The sequence below is a fragment of the Benincasa hispida genome, chromosome 1 (assembly GCF_009727055.1).
Source record: "Benincasa hispida cultivar B227 chromosome 1, ASM972705v1, whole genome shotgun sequence".
Lineage (NCBI taxonomy): Eukaryota > Viridiplantae > Streptophyta > Magnoliopsida > Cucurbitales > Cucurbitaceae > Benincasa > Benincasa hispida.
The window spans coordinates 32,808,300-32,822,176 of record NC_052349.1 but is presented as its reverse complement, the minus strand read 5'-3'; the positions used below and the strand labels follow the sequence as shown (position 1 = coordinate 32,822,176).

Genomic DNA, 13,877 nt, shown 5'->3' with positions numbered 1-13,877 from the left:
TGCTTCTTAGAAATATTCCCAAGACGTACTTAATTTTGAAGTTCTCGTGACTGAGCCACTGAAAAGGAAGGTACACCTTGTTGGTATATAAGTAGTAACTTTAAGTTCTTTTAAGTCTTTCTTAATCATACTTTCATATCCTTAGGATCTCTCTCATTGAGATTTCAATTCATTCATGCCACTACAACAAAACTAGGCTTCCATGACACATGTGTATATGTAAATCGGGGGAGAGTGAAAAAAAGTGTCGTAAATGAAAAAATGCACAATTTTTTGCGAGAAAAGATGGATTTTTTTGGATTTTTGTTATTTTATGACAATTTTTAAATGTCCTCGACTTATGACATTTATTAAATGTTATTAATGAATTTTAATTATGGTTTTTTGTTTTTAAAAGAAAAGTAAAGGAAACAAAGGGGAAAAAAACCCTAAGCCTTTTATTATAGATTTTCACGAGCATGAGGCAGTGGTGGATCTAAGTAACAGGGCGATGGTTTGAGTCGATATGGGCTCATGAGTGTTGGAGGTCTCGTATATAGCAAGAATGATAGACAACGTAATTTATTTCTTGTTGACTTCGTATTTGCTTCATATGCATAACGTATATTGTTGTATTTTTCTAAGAATCCTTATGGAACTGACGAATTAGAATTACATTTAGAATAGGTTAAAATTTGGTTTGATTATTTAATATGATGTGAGATGATATTGCTTCAAATTTCAATCCGCATAGTGATTGTATTTCTTTGCAAGAGCATATGTCGGAAATTTTATGTTTGTCTGAAATGGAGTTTGTCTTTATTGTTTGAATATTAACTTTCTAGGTATGGGAAAGAGTTGTCTTCTTTTGCATTTCTTGGATAGCTCCTTTATGTTTCTTGAATGTTGCCAAGGCCTTTATGCTTATCTTCAGAATATAACACAAAATTTTATAGTTAAATTCCTAATTTTGTTTGAATTAAGAATATATTGCAGGCATATTGATTTTGTTTTCCGTGATTTTTATCATCTCCAGTATGGCATAAGTTATTATGTGGTTGAGAATATGACCCAATATATTCTAAGTGTGAAAATAAATTATGAGTTATTTATTTAAAATATGGTAGTGTTTTTTTGTGGTTCCAAGAATATCTTATTACGATTTTAAGTTGATGTTAATTGCTAGTTAATTTTTTTCACTAAATTTAAAAGTATGTTGCCTTATGCTTTTTCTTAGACTATTGTGGTTTAAAGATGTTTTTTACCATATGATTTTCAGGGTTAGTGGTTGAGAAAATTTTATTCACAGTGCAAATGTGGTATGTTATTCAACTCTTTCTCTCTCATTGTAGTTCAAGATTGATACAGAGTGTTTGAATTAAGGTTTAAGATTGTTTTATTAGTTTTTGTAGATTATTTCAAACTCTTTCTAAACGTTGAACCAAGTTTATAACTCTTGAAAATTCTTTGTTGTAGTTTGGGACTGACTTACAGTATTGAATTAAGGTTTAATGTTATGTTTTTTTTACTGGGTCTTGCACGAATCCGGTGAAGTGTTGAAGCTACCAAACAAGTGTTGGACATTTGTTAGTGATAAAACTTGTTGTGAAGTAGTTACTCGTGACAATATCTTGTTGTATTTAGTTTCTTTGTAAAAATTTTACCAAGTTTGATGATCAGTTTGTTTGTATTTGTTCCTTTGGGGATAATTGATAGTTCTTTGTATTTAGTTTCTTTGTAAAAACGTTGTCAACTTTATTCTTATATATGGAAGTTCTTATTTATGTTTGTATCGATTTTGTGTTTAAATAAGATTAGTTGATTATGAAAATTATGTGTGCAATGACAGGATTTAAAGAAATAATAAATTATCAAGACATGTATTATATTGACAATATAAAAGTGTCATAAGTATGAAAATATGTGACAATAAAAATATGTCGTGATAGAATATTTGTTGACATAAAATAGTTGTCATTATTTAAATATTCTTGACAATAAAGTGTCACAGTTCATATATTCTTGATAAGAAAAAAAATGTCATTATATATTCTTTTGTTACATTTTATAATTTTCGTCAATGCCCATAACGTTGCAGAAAATATTCAATTTTTAGGCAAATGATGACAACCCATAACGTTGCAGAAAATATTCATTTTTTAGTCAAATGATGACAATAATAATCTGTCATAACATATTTGACAATGACAATTTATAATTGTCAATAATTATTCATTGCTGACAATTATTTATTGTCATGAGAAGACCAGTTATGACATTTTTAAAAAACTGTCACTGATGCGCATACCTTTACAGGCGATACAATAATTGAAAATAACTATCACGAATTTTAAATATGACAGTTTTTAAATGTCATGAAATCCCAGTTTTGTTGTAGTGTATAAACATCATAAACTCGGGTGTTATACTATGGTTTGGAGAAAGTTAGAATTCAGTCCTTATGGTCCTACAAGTTATAATTTAATCTTAGTGGTTAGATAAAACTTCATATATATACCATTACAAAATTCTTACAGATAATCCTTATCGAATTTTATCAAATCACAAGGACTAAAATATTTTTTAGTACAATAGGTTAGGGGGATTTTGAACCATAAACCTCTTAGTTGGTAACACATTATGCTAGTTGAATTATGCTTGCTTTGACCTTAGGAGCTAAAATCCAATTATAAACTACAGTGACTAAATTCTAACTTTATTTAAACAAACCAAATTACAATTTAACCAAAAGTAAAGAGCTCACCATTTGGATTTTATATACTTCAGTAAATACCAATTTGTACCCCTAAAATTTGGGAGTTATATCAATTTATACTCTAAACTAATAATTGTATCAATTTAAACTCTGAACTTTCATAAGTGTATCAATTTAAACCCCAAACTATAATCATATCAATTAAAACATTGAACTTTCATAAATATATCAATTTAAATCTTGATGTTTCATTAGTTATCAATTTAAACCCTCCATCATGTTTTATTTAGATAAATTTATAAAATTTTAGGGTTTTAATGGATATAATCGATTTTTTTTAAATAATATTTTTTTAATATATAATGACAAAAATAGGGTATGAGGGAAAGTATTCTCAAAAATAGGTTTTTAAATCGTGTACCCGATACACGATTACACCTTAATCGTGTACCGAGTACACGAGTTCCTGTCCATCTGGCACGTGTAGTCTGTCGTGGCAATCATGTAGGGTTAACTGAGGTAATCGTGTACCCGGTACACAATTACCTTAAGTTGTGTACTCGGTACACGACTTCCTCCTCCATTAAATCACGTTGCGCCCCTTCTTCTTCCTCATCCGAGCTTCTGCCTTTTTCGTCCAAAATCACGTTCTGCCTTATTTTGTTTCGTTTCTCCGTCCAAAATCATCCAAAATCTTCCTCATTTTGCTTCCGTCTTGTGCATCCAAACGCCTCCATTTGTTCATCTGTCCAAAATTGTCCGAAATCGTCCTCCATTTGTTCGTCCATCCAAAATCATCCGAACGCTTCTGTAGTAAAATTCTCTCCCTACGTTGTTTTCCAATATATAATCTTCCTATATATATCATTTTGTTTGTATTTAGGTTGAACTTAATGTGTAGTTTATGAATCCATGATTTATTTGTTGGGTTGAATCTAGAAATATATGTATATATTTGTCTATTTGTTGGTCTGATTTTGTCTAATGTAGTTTATGAACTTAGAAATTAGATTTTGTTGAGCTGATTTTGTTGAGCTATTTTCCTGGATGATTATGTTTGTCTATTTGTTGGGCTATTTTTTTTATGGTTAATTTATTGGATGATTATGTATTTGTTGGGTTAAATGTAGAAATATATGTATATGTTTATAAAAATGAAGATTGGTTCATATATTATATATATATATATATATATATATATATATATATATATATAATTATATATATATATATATTATTTTATTTGCATTTGGGCTGAATTAAATGTATGATTCATGGATATATTATTTTGTTTTTATTTAGGCTGATTTAAATGTATAGTTTATGGATCTTAGGCTTGTCAACTATAACAGTTGAAAAAATCATAATAAATATGTCGATGCGTTATGAAGATTTAGTTATTCTTGAACCTAAAAATGATGGAGATAGTGACATTGACGTTGAAGTTGATGAATTATTTGGAAACGACAGTAGTAGGGAACATGATCTTAAGTTGGTACCGTCGAAAATGTTCACTCAAATAGATTGAAAAATGACAAATTCAACGTGTGAACTAGGGTCTACTTTGGAAGAAAGGAATATAGGTATAGATAACTGTAGTTTAATACAAAAAGAATATTGTTTAATACCAAAGAAGATTTACAGCTTGCTGTAAAAAAATATTGTGTGACAGAATACTACGAAATTGTTGTAGTGGAATCAAATCAAGATCTTTAGTATGTTAGATGTAAATCATAGAGTGATGGTTGTGTTTGGAGATTACGAGCATATCGACGTAAAACTCATGGGATGTTCGAAATCACCAAACTTCAAGGGGAACACTCATGTTTGTTTTCATAATTTACACAGGATCATTCACAGCTTGATTCAAATTTTATGAGTATTGAAATTCAAAATTTGGTTACAGCTGATCTTAGAGTACTTGTGGCCCTACTCTAAGAAACAATTAAAAAACAATATGGCTATAATGTTAATTATAGACGGGTGTGGTAAGCCAAGAGAAAAGCGTTGATTGCTATGTTTGGTGATTGGGAGAAATCATATTCAGAGCTTTCGTATTGGTTGAGTGCTCTTGTTCATTACAATCCGGGAACACTTGGTTTTTCCTTCCCTCTGATGTGCCAGGTACGACTATTTTTGGACGAGTTTTTTGGTCCTTTGGTCCGTTCAACCATTGTACGCCATTAATCCAGATCGATGGAACTCATCTCTACGGAAAGTATAAGGGGAAATTATTGACCGCCTTATCTATTAATGCAAATGGACATATATTTTCCCTTGCTTTTGCTATTGTCAAAGGTGAAAATTCGTCCAGTTGGTCATGGTTTTTGTGGGCATTGCGTGAATATGTTACCCAAAGAGAGGGTATTTGCTTGATTTCTGATAGACATAAGGGTATTCTTGCTGCAATTAATAATGAAGAAATTAGTTGGAGTGAACCTAGAGCGTACCATCGATATTGTCTTCGCCATGTTGCCAGTAATTTCAATACGAAATACAAATCAAAGCAACTAAAAATTTTGGTGTTTAAGGCAAGAAATCAACACCAAAGGCATAAGTTCATTCGATACATGAAAGAATTGAAACAATTGCACCCTGAATGTCTTGAATATTTTTCAGACATTGACTTGGAAAATGGACTCAGTCACACGACGATGGGTACCGTTGTGGGTGGATGACAAGCAATGCAGCTAAATGCATGAATGGTGTTTTCAAAGGTGCTAGAATGTTACCAATTACTTCTTTGGTTAAGCTAACATTATATCGCACAATACTGTATTTTGAATGTCAAAGACAATAAATTAATGAAGCACTCATTCATGGGGACATGTATACAGAATATGCCCTAAAAAAACTTAAGAGGTGGGAAAAACAAGCATCTGTACATACGGTGACATCCATTGACAAGGAAAGTCAAACTTTCGAAGTATAAATTGGCATAAGTATGATTTCTCCCTATAAAGGACAACACACCCAAGTTTTGAGCTTGAAAGAAGGAACATGTTCTTGGAATAAGTGGCAGTCATTCAAGATTCCATGCTCTCATGTAATTGCAGTTTATAATTACATGTGTATGACATACATACCACTTATTGATGAATGCTATAAATTGTCCAATTTCAAGCATTGTTATGAAGGCCGCTTCCATCCAATTCAACACGCAGATTATTGGCCAGAATTATCATTTATAGAAGTTCGTCCAAATGCGGACTTACTAAGAGAACAAGGTCGGCCAAAAAGTACGTGCATTCATAATGAAATGGATTGGAGAGAGGCAGGCCAAAAAGTGTGATGCACAATTTGTAAGAGAGAAGGACATAACAGACGCATTTGTTCACAACGTACATTAGGTGCTTCGTCTTCGGGTCATTAGGTGTATTTTTTTTTACTTGTATTTTTTATGTAATTGTATATTTTATGTACTTGTATTTTTATGTACTTATATTTTCATGTAATTGTATATTTTATGTACTTGTATTCTTTATGTACTTATATTTTTCATGTACTTATATATTTTATGTACTTGTATTCTTTATGTACTTATATTTTTCATGTAATTGTATCTTTTATATACTTATACTTTTTATGTAATTGTATATTTTATGTACTTGTATTTTTTATATAATGAATAATGTAATTATATCTTTTTATGTACTTTTTATGTATTTTTTATGTCATGGACTTTATTATGTAATGTAATTTGAACTTCTTAGGTAATTGAACCTGGTCCTTCTAAACCTGTACAATTATACCAACAAAATACGCATCGTTCACAATCAGTATGGGATAGTTCTTTCACTGTAGTGTTGAGTTGTCGGAGAAGGGAGGCGAATGCACAACATACTATCCCATTTGATCACCGCATTATTCCCTATGTTCAGTGTTTTCTTGGGGTTGCACAAATTGGTTTTATCCAACTTGATTGGCATCTTATTACTGTTCTAATTGAGCGTTGGAGACCAGAAACCCACACATTTCACCTGCCTTGTGGGGAATGTACGATTACGCTGCAGGATATTGCCATACAATTTGGGTTACGAGTGGATGGGCAACCATTGACAGGTTCACTACAGTATGACTATAAGAACGTTTGTGAAGAGCTCTTAAGCGTTCTACCAGAGGATTTGAAAAGATCAAGATTGAGTATCCCCTGGTTGGCGTCCCAGTTTCCAAAATTACCTCCCAATGCCGGCGACATCAGCATACGTAGGTATGCACAAGCATACATCATGCAGCTTATTGGAGGATTTTTGTTTGCTGACAAGTCAAATACTCTAGTGCATCTCATGTTCCTCCCACTATTGTTTGATTTTGAGCACACTAGTACGTACTCGTGGGGTGGTGCATGTCTTGCATGTTTGTATATAGAACTTTTTCGGGCTTCCAATGCACAAGCGTTAGAAATACCGGGGCCACTGATACTACTACAAGTATGGGCTTATGACATATTTCCAATTATAGCACCACAAGTCCAGCTATAGGCCCTAGATCATCGTCCACTTAGTGTCAGGTATTATTTCATTTATATATTTATTTCATTACCATTTTATGTAAGAATATAAATTAATTATATTTTTTATAATTTTAGATGGAGTGGTGTATTAGTTGCCTCTGAACAGTCAACAAATATGTTGCTCGTGTAAAGAAAAATATTTGACATGTTGATGCACAATCAGGTAGCAAATGTATATATAAATGAATATTTAAAACATTTTAGATGTATACTTATTATTTTTTTTGTCATATTATTTGGACGCCATACATATAACAGATTTGGTCATCCTTACCTGATTATTATCGTGATGGTGAAGACATTTGGTTGACCATTAGCCCTCTTATATGCTTCCATATAGTAGAGTGGCATTATCCAAATCGTGTGTTGAGACAGTTCGGTCTATGACAAACGATACCTTCGTTGTCCTATACACTCCCAGCATTACGCCAGATCTATTTGAGAGGTAAGCACGACCAAGACTAGCATCGAATCCATGCGAAATATTTATCCTACTGGCATGAACGACATGATCATTGTGCACGAGGCGATTTATCACACCTGACGACTCTTACTGTTACTGCATGGTAAGAGATTTAAAATCAGATATTTTTCATATATATGATATGAATATTGTTTAATATTTATTTTTTTTATTGTACAGAATAATTTTATCGACGATGTTCAACAATATTTAGTATAGAATAACTTACCAGAATTGGGTTCAATGTGTCAGTAAATATTGGTCAACATAAAAGGTATTATTCAACAAACAAGACGACTCAATATTGCTGACACCGATCGAAGACGTATTCGTCGTAGACGACAGTGACAATAGGGTGAACCTAATTTAGAGGGATACGAAAATAACCCCATGAGGGGTAAGGGCCAGGGGGTCGTTTTTAAATTTCATGTAAACTTTCATTTTCAAATTGTAAATTAAAGAACTAATTGTAAATATTATTTAATTTCATAACAATTTTTTTTAATATGAGTGCAAGATGTTTTCATTGTAGATTAAATATATAATTAATTTAATAATGAAGGAATTTATGGACCCATTCCTAAAGTTTTAATATTGTACATCTACAATTAAAAAAAATTAGTCAACACACTTTAAAAAAAAAAGAAAAGAAAAAAAAAAGACAAATCGTGGACCAGGTCCACAAGTTTGCATCTAACTAGTCAACCGATGTGGTGCTGACTAGATTAAACGGTACTCGTGTACCCCACATGGCAATTGTGTACCCCGATTTCACTACCCTAATTTTACCAATAGTTTTTTCAAACACCTATTCTTAGAAAAAGTTTTTATCTTGCCCTATTTTTGTCATTATATATTAAAAAGCATTATTTCAAAAAAAAAAAATCGATATAATTATTAGTTTTAGGTTTAAATTCCTATAATTCAAAGTTCTTATCATAAATTGATATTTGTTTTCTTTTTCCTAATACTAAATGGCATTTTTGGAAATAACATAGAACTCTCTGTTTTAAAATGTAAAAATATAAATACACAAAAATAAGAAAACCCTAATTGGCATCTCACCCTCTATTCCCCTGCGAGTTTCCAGAACCGATTCCCCACTTTCCCGGCTCTCATTATCTTGCCGCCGCTCCTTCTCTTTCGTTACTCTAATTCGAAGCTTGCGAAAGAGCTTCGGAGGTATTTTTTTTTTTTCTTTTGCATATTGTTTCGATTCTCCTTCGTTTCTTCTGCAGTTTTTCCTTTACAATCCGTTCGATTTTACTACGTAAGTTTTTATGTGTGTTTCATTCATTTGCGCGTTGGTAATTCTTTTTCTTTTTCCTCCTTAAAGGAATTTGGGGTTTGAATCGAGTATTGTCTTGCACCATTAACGTTTTTCCTGTTTTACAATTCAGTGTTTTTAGATCCGTGTTCTGTGATCAACATTGAGAGAGAGAATGGCTTCTCGTTTCTGGACCCAGGTATTGTGTTCAGTCTAAACGTTCGTGTTATTAGTTTGTGGGTTTTGATTTTAGTGGAACCAGGGAGATAATTTTATCGTTTAATCCCACTGATATAATATCGTTTTGCAATTCATCTTATTTCATTGTTTATGAATTCTTAAACAGGGTGGTGGCAGTGGTTCTGATTCTGAAGCGGAGGAGAGTGACTATGGTGAAGAGCTTGATGACGTACAGGTTGATTCTGGCTCCCAACCGAACAGAAGCAGATATCTGCAAGGGAATGCCAGTGACAGTGAAGATTCTGAAGATAAGAAGCGTACTGTTAGGTCTGCTAAAGACAAGCGTTTTGAGGAGATGTCTGCTACTGTGGATCAGATGAAAAATGCAATGAAGATCAATGATTGGGTGAGCCTGCAAGAGAGTTTTGATAAGATAAATAAGCAGCTTGAGAAAGTCATGCGTGTTACTGAGTCTGAGAAGGTTCCCACTCTATATATTAAAGCACTTGTGATGCTAGAGGACTTCCTAAATGAAGCCATGGCCAATAAAGAAGCGAAGAAGAAAATGAGTACTAGCAATTCTAAGGCCTTGAATTCAATGAAACAGAAGCTAAAGAAGAACAATAAGCAATATGAAGAGGTAATTACCAAGTATAGGGAGAATCCTGAGATTGAGGAAGAAAAGGCTGATGATTTGGAGGAGGAGGAGGAGGAGGATGAATCTGAATCTGAATATGAGGATGATCCTTCTAAAATCATGTCAGATTCAGAGCCAGAGCCAGATGTAGATGAAGAAGAAGATCTAGATGATCCTAGTCAAAACTGGGAGAAGAAGAAGAGCAAAAAAAATAAGCTCATGGATAAGCAGTTCATGAAGGATCCTAGTGAGATCACATGGGACACTGTGAACAAGAAATTTAAGGAGGTCGTGGCTGCTCGGGGTAGGAAGGGAACTGGAAGATTTGAGCAGGTTGAACAGCTTACATTCTTGACAAAAGTTGCTAAGACCCCTGCACAAAAGCTTGAGATTTTGTTCAGTGTTGTATCTGCTCAATTTGATGTGAATCCAGGTCTTAGTGGGCATATGCCTATAAGTGTGTGGAAGAAGTGTGTGCAAAATATGCTTTCTATAATTGACATTCTTGTGCAGAATTCCAACATTGTGGTGGATGATATGGTTGAACCTGATGAGAATGAAAGCCAGAAGCCAGCAGACTATAAGGGAACAATTCGTGTTTGGGGAAACTTGGTTGCTTTTGTTGAGAGAATTGACACCGAGTTTTTTAAGAGTTTGCAGTGTATCGACCCACATACACGTGAGTATGTTGAAAGACTTAGAGATGAGCCAATGTTTATGGTTCTTGCTCAGAATGTCCAAGCATATTTGGAACGAGTTGGGGATTACAAGGCAGCTTCGAAAGTTGCCCTGAGGCGTGTTGAACTGATCTATTACAAGCCACAAGAGGTTTATGATGCCATGAGAAAGCTTGCAGAGCTGTCAGAAGATGGAGATAGTGGAGATGGAAGTGAGGAGGCTAAAGTGGTTGAAGAGAGCAGGGGCCCTGCTGCATTTATTGTCACTCCAGAGCTTGTACCTCGTAAACCCACCTTTCCAGAGAGTAGTAGGGCTTTTATGGACATTCTGGTAACCCTCATCTACCAATATGGAGATGAGCGCACTAAAGCACGAGCTATGCTATGTGATATTTATCACCATGCTCTCTTGGATGAATTTTATATTTCTCGTGACTTGTTACTGATGAGTCACTTACAGGATAGTATTCAACACTTGGACATTTCAACGCAGATCCTTTTCAATAGGGCAATGGCTCAACTTGGTTTATGTGGCTTTCGAGTTGGCCTGATTAGTGAAGGACATGGGTGTCTTTCAGAATTATATTCCGGTGGAAGGGTGAAGGAATTGCTTGCACAAGGTGTCTCACAAAGCCGATATCATGAAAAAACTCCAGAACAGGTATTCCTGCATCCTTACCATTACTGGACTCCATCTTAAACTAACACATTGATGCATCTGTGGTGTGTATGATGTCCAAATGCTTGTGTTTCAAGTAAGACGTGTGTTCATCATTTTCTTTCTTAAAGAAAATAAATTTATTAAAATATAGTACCTACAAATGTATTCCACTTTGTAGATGCTTGTGTAATACTTTTACCCTGCTTTGTAGACGTGAAAACTATGGATCTCATGTATTTGTTCACCCAATTTGATTTGTTTTATGGGATGGAAATCTGTGACACCTAGATGGCTTATGGATTAGTTGTGGCCTCTCTGCTGCTTAAGTTTTAGACTAAATGTGCAAGATTCTGCACATTTAAAATGCATTTTTCCCTTGACACAAGGGAGGTTAGCCAACTTAATCCTTAACATTTATAGCCCTTAAAATGTGATTTATTTACATTCTGCCCATTTTTGTTATCAAATATGTTTGAGCGAAGATTCTATGTTCTTTTACTTTTACATTTTTAGTGGTGCTTCTATTAGGTAGTGATGCAAATACTATTGATAATGGTGCTCGTTTGCAGACTAGATTTCAGGATGAAACTTTTCTTTTCTTCCTCTTTTTGCCCGCTGAGGTGGTGGGTGGGGGAATGTGTTCTTGGCTTTAATATTGGACCTGATGCCTGTTCTTGGCTTTAATATTGGACCTGATGCCTTAGGCTAATTTGAAATAGACGAGCTGATGTGCATGTGGCTGGACGAGATGTGCTCTTGTTTTTTTAGTGAACAAAATTGAGAGGGGAGTTTGATATGCTATAATTTAGGGGCTCATTTGTTGGTCAAAGTCTAAGTGTTGTTTGCTTCCAGTCGAGAGATTTAATCATATATTGGGTGTCAAACATGATATGTTTGTCATCTTAAGAGCATATCTAAGAGTGGGGACCAATTTTATTGTGTTCCTCCTTTTTACGGAGTAATTTTACAATTTTAACTGTTTTTTCTCCTTGTTTAATTATGGTATTTATATTATAAAAATTTGTATGGAAACAAACTTCAATTGAGCTTTTAGTTGAAGCATTATTCTGCTTGTGCATATTTCTACGTTTATTAGTTTGCACTATCTAGATTGGTAGATTGATCTTATTTTAAATGAATTGAAAAGTAGCTTCATGCTCCATAATATTATGAGCACCTCTGTTTTACAAAGTATTTTTTTTCCCTTGACCAATATCAGGAAAGGCTTGAAAGAAGAAGGCAGATGCCGTACCACATGCACATAAATCTTGAGCTCCTGGAGGCTGTGCATTTAATATGTGCTATGCTGCTGGAAGTACCCAATATGGCAGGCAATGTTCATGATGCTAAGCGCAAGGTTATCAGTAAGAACTTTAGACGGTTACTTGAGGTGAGTGAGAGACAAACGTTTACCGGGCCTCCCGAGAACGTCAGAGATCATGTAATGGCTGCTACCAGGGCCCTTCGTAAGGGTGATTTCCAGAAGGCTTTTGATGTCATTGCATCTCTAGATGTATGGAAGCTACTTAGGAATCGCGATGAAGTGCTGGAAATGATTAAAGGAAAGATCAAGGAGGAGGCTCTGAGGACTTACCTTCTCACATACTCTTCGTCCTACGATTCTCTGAGTTCGGACCAACTCACCCAAATGTTCGACCTTGCAGAGGGTCAAACACACAGTATTGTGAGCAAGATGATGATCAATGAGGAGCTCCATGCAAGTTGGGATCAGCCAAGTGGGTGCATCATCTTCCATGATGTTACACATACCCGATTACAGGGCTTGGCATTCCAGTTAGCTGATAAGTTGTCAATCCTTGCTGAAAGCAATGAAAGAGCAGTTGAGGCAAGAATGGGAGGAGGGTTAGACTTACCCATGAGGCGAAGAGACAACCAAGAATATGCTGCTGGAGGAGCTGTAGGTGGGAGTAGCAGGTGGCCAGATAACACGTCTTTTAATCAGGGAAGGCATAGCGGTCCTAGTTCGCGTGCAGGATATAGCAGTGGTGGGCGAGGCCAAGGTGGGGGTGGTGGATATTCTAGAGACCGGATGGGTCAGTCTCGAGGAGGCAATGCAGGATACCAAAGCACCCGTTATCAAGATGCCGCATATGGATCAGGGAGGACTGCTTATCAGTCGGGTTCTGCTCGAGGATCCCAGATGGATGCTTCAGCTCGAATGGTTAGTCTCAACAAAGGTGTTCATGCCTAAAGGAACATTCAGAGCGTTTACTGCTGTGTGCTCAAAGAAAAAGGTGAGATCTGTTGGAGTACTCCCACAAAAATTTACCAGTAACTTTAAATTTAGCGTTGTCCATTTTTGAACCGAGATCTACTTATCAATGTTTTGAAAAGGAGATATTGTATCCGTTTTTTCCTTTTTGACATTTTATTATTGTTAATTTTATCTGCATGTTACCCGAGTAAATTTGGGCATTCTTTCTATAGAGCATCTACTTCTTTTGCATTCTTAGGTTCCCACCAGGTGTGTTATGTTAGTCTGAAGTGTCTGTTTACTACATAGGTGAACTGTCAGTGACCTTTGGCAATCTTTGTTGGCCACTTGTGATTGCTGGCAGCTGTCAGCAGTTGCTACCGATCGGCTGACAGTGGACGGTTGTCAATCAGTCATTCGTTTATTTTTATTTAGTTTCTCCCCTTCCCTCCCTCCATTTTACTTTCTTATCTCCCATTCCCTTGGGTTTCTCCTCCCTACTTTTCATGATTTAAAAAACTCCTTTCTTCTAGGAGCTTCATTGTTGAAGCGTAGTGTCGATCATACTT

At 34.9% G+C, this 13,877-nt stretch overlaps 1 protein-coding gene across 2 annotated transcripts; it reads left to right on the top strand.

Annotated features, from left to right (window-relative positions):
• The first annotated feature begins 8,701 nt into the window (after window positions 1-8,701).
• On the top strand, window positions 8,702-13,536 carry LOC120071597 (eukaryotic translation initiation factor 3 subunit C). 2 transcript variants are annotated; one of them, XM_039023945.1, is made up of 4 exons: window positions 8,702-8,853; window positions 9,072-9,137; window positions 9,285-11,093; window positions 12,313-13,536. In XM_039023945.1, the coding sequence occupies exons 2-4, from the start codon at window positions 9,114-9,116 to the stop codon at window positions 13,303-13,305; spliced, it is 2,826 nt and encodes a 941-aa protein (XP_038879873.1). In that variant the 5' UTR covers window positions 8,702-8,853; window positions 9,072-9,113; the 3' UTR covers window positions 13,306-13,536. The 2 variants fall into 2 exon arrangements, with proteins under 2 accessions (XP_038879873.1, XP_038879882.1); XM_039023954.1 differs by lacking the exon at window positions 8,702-8,853 and adding an exon at window positions 8,864-8,941.
• Window positions 13,537-13,877: the final 341 nt, after the last annotated feature.

What these genes read in the sequence shown, in the direction of transcription:
- LOC120071597 (XM_039023945.1), top strand. Translation starts at nt 9,114, where the DNA reads ATGGCTTCTCGTTTCTGGACCCAG. An exon ending in CTTCTCGTTTCTGGACCCAG is followed by an intron (nt 9,138 to 9,284) that starts GTATTGTGTTCA and finishes ATTCTTAAACAG; the next exon opens with GGTGGTGGCAGTGGTTCTGA. An exon ending in ATGAAAAAACTCCAGAACAG is followed by an intron (nt 11,094 to 12,312) that starts GTATTCCTGCAT and finishes GACCAATATCAG; the next exon opens with GAAAGGCTTGAAAGAAGAAG.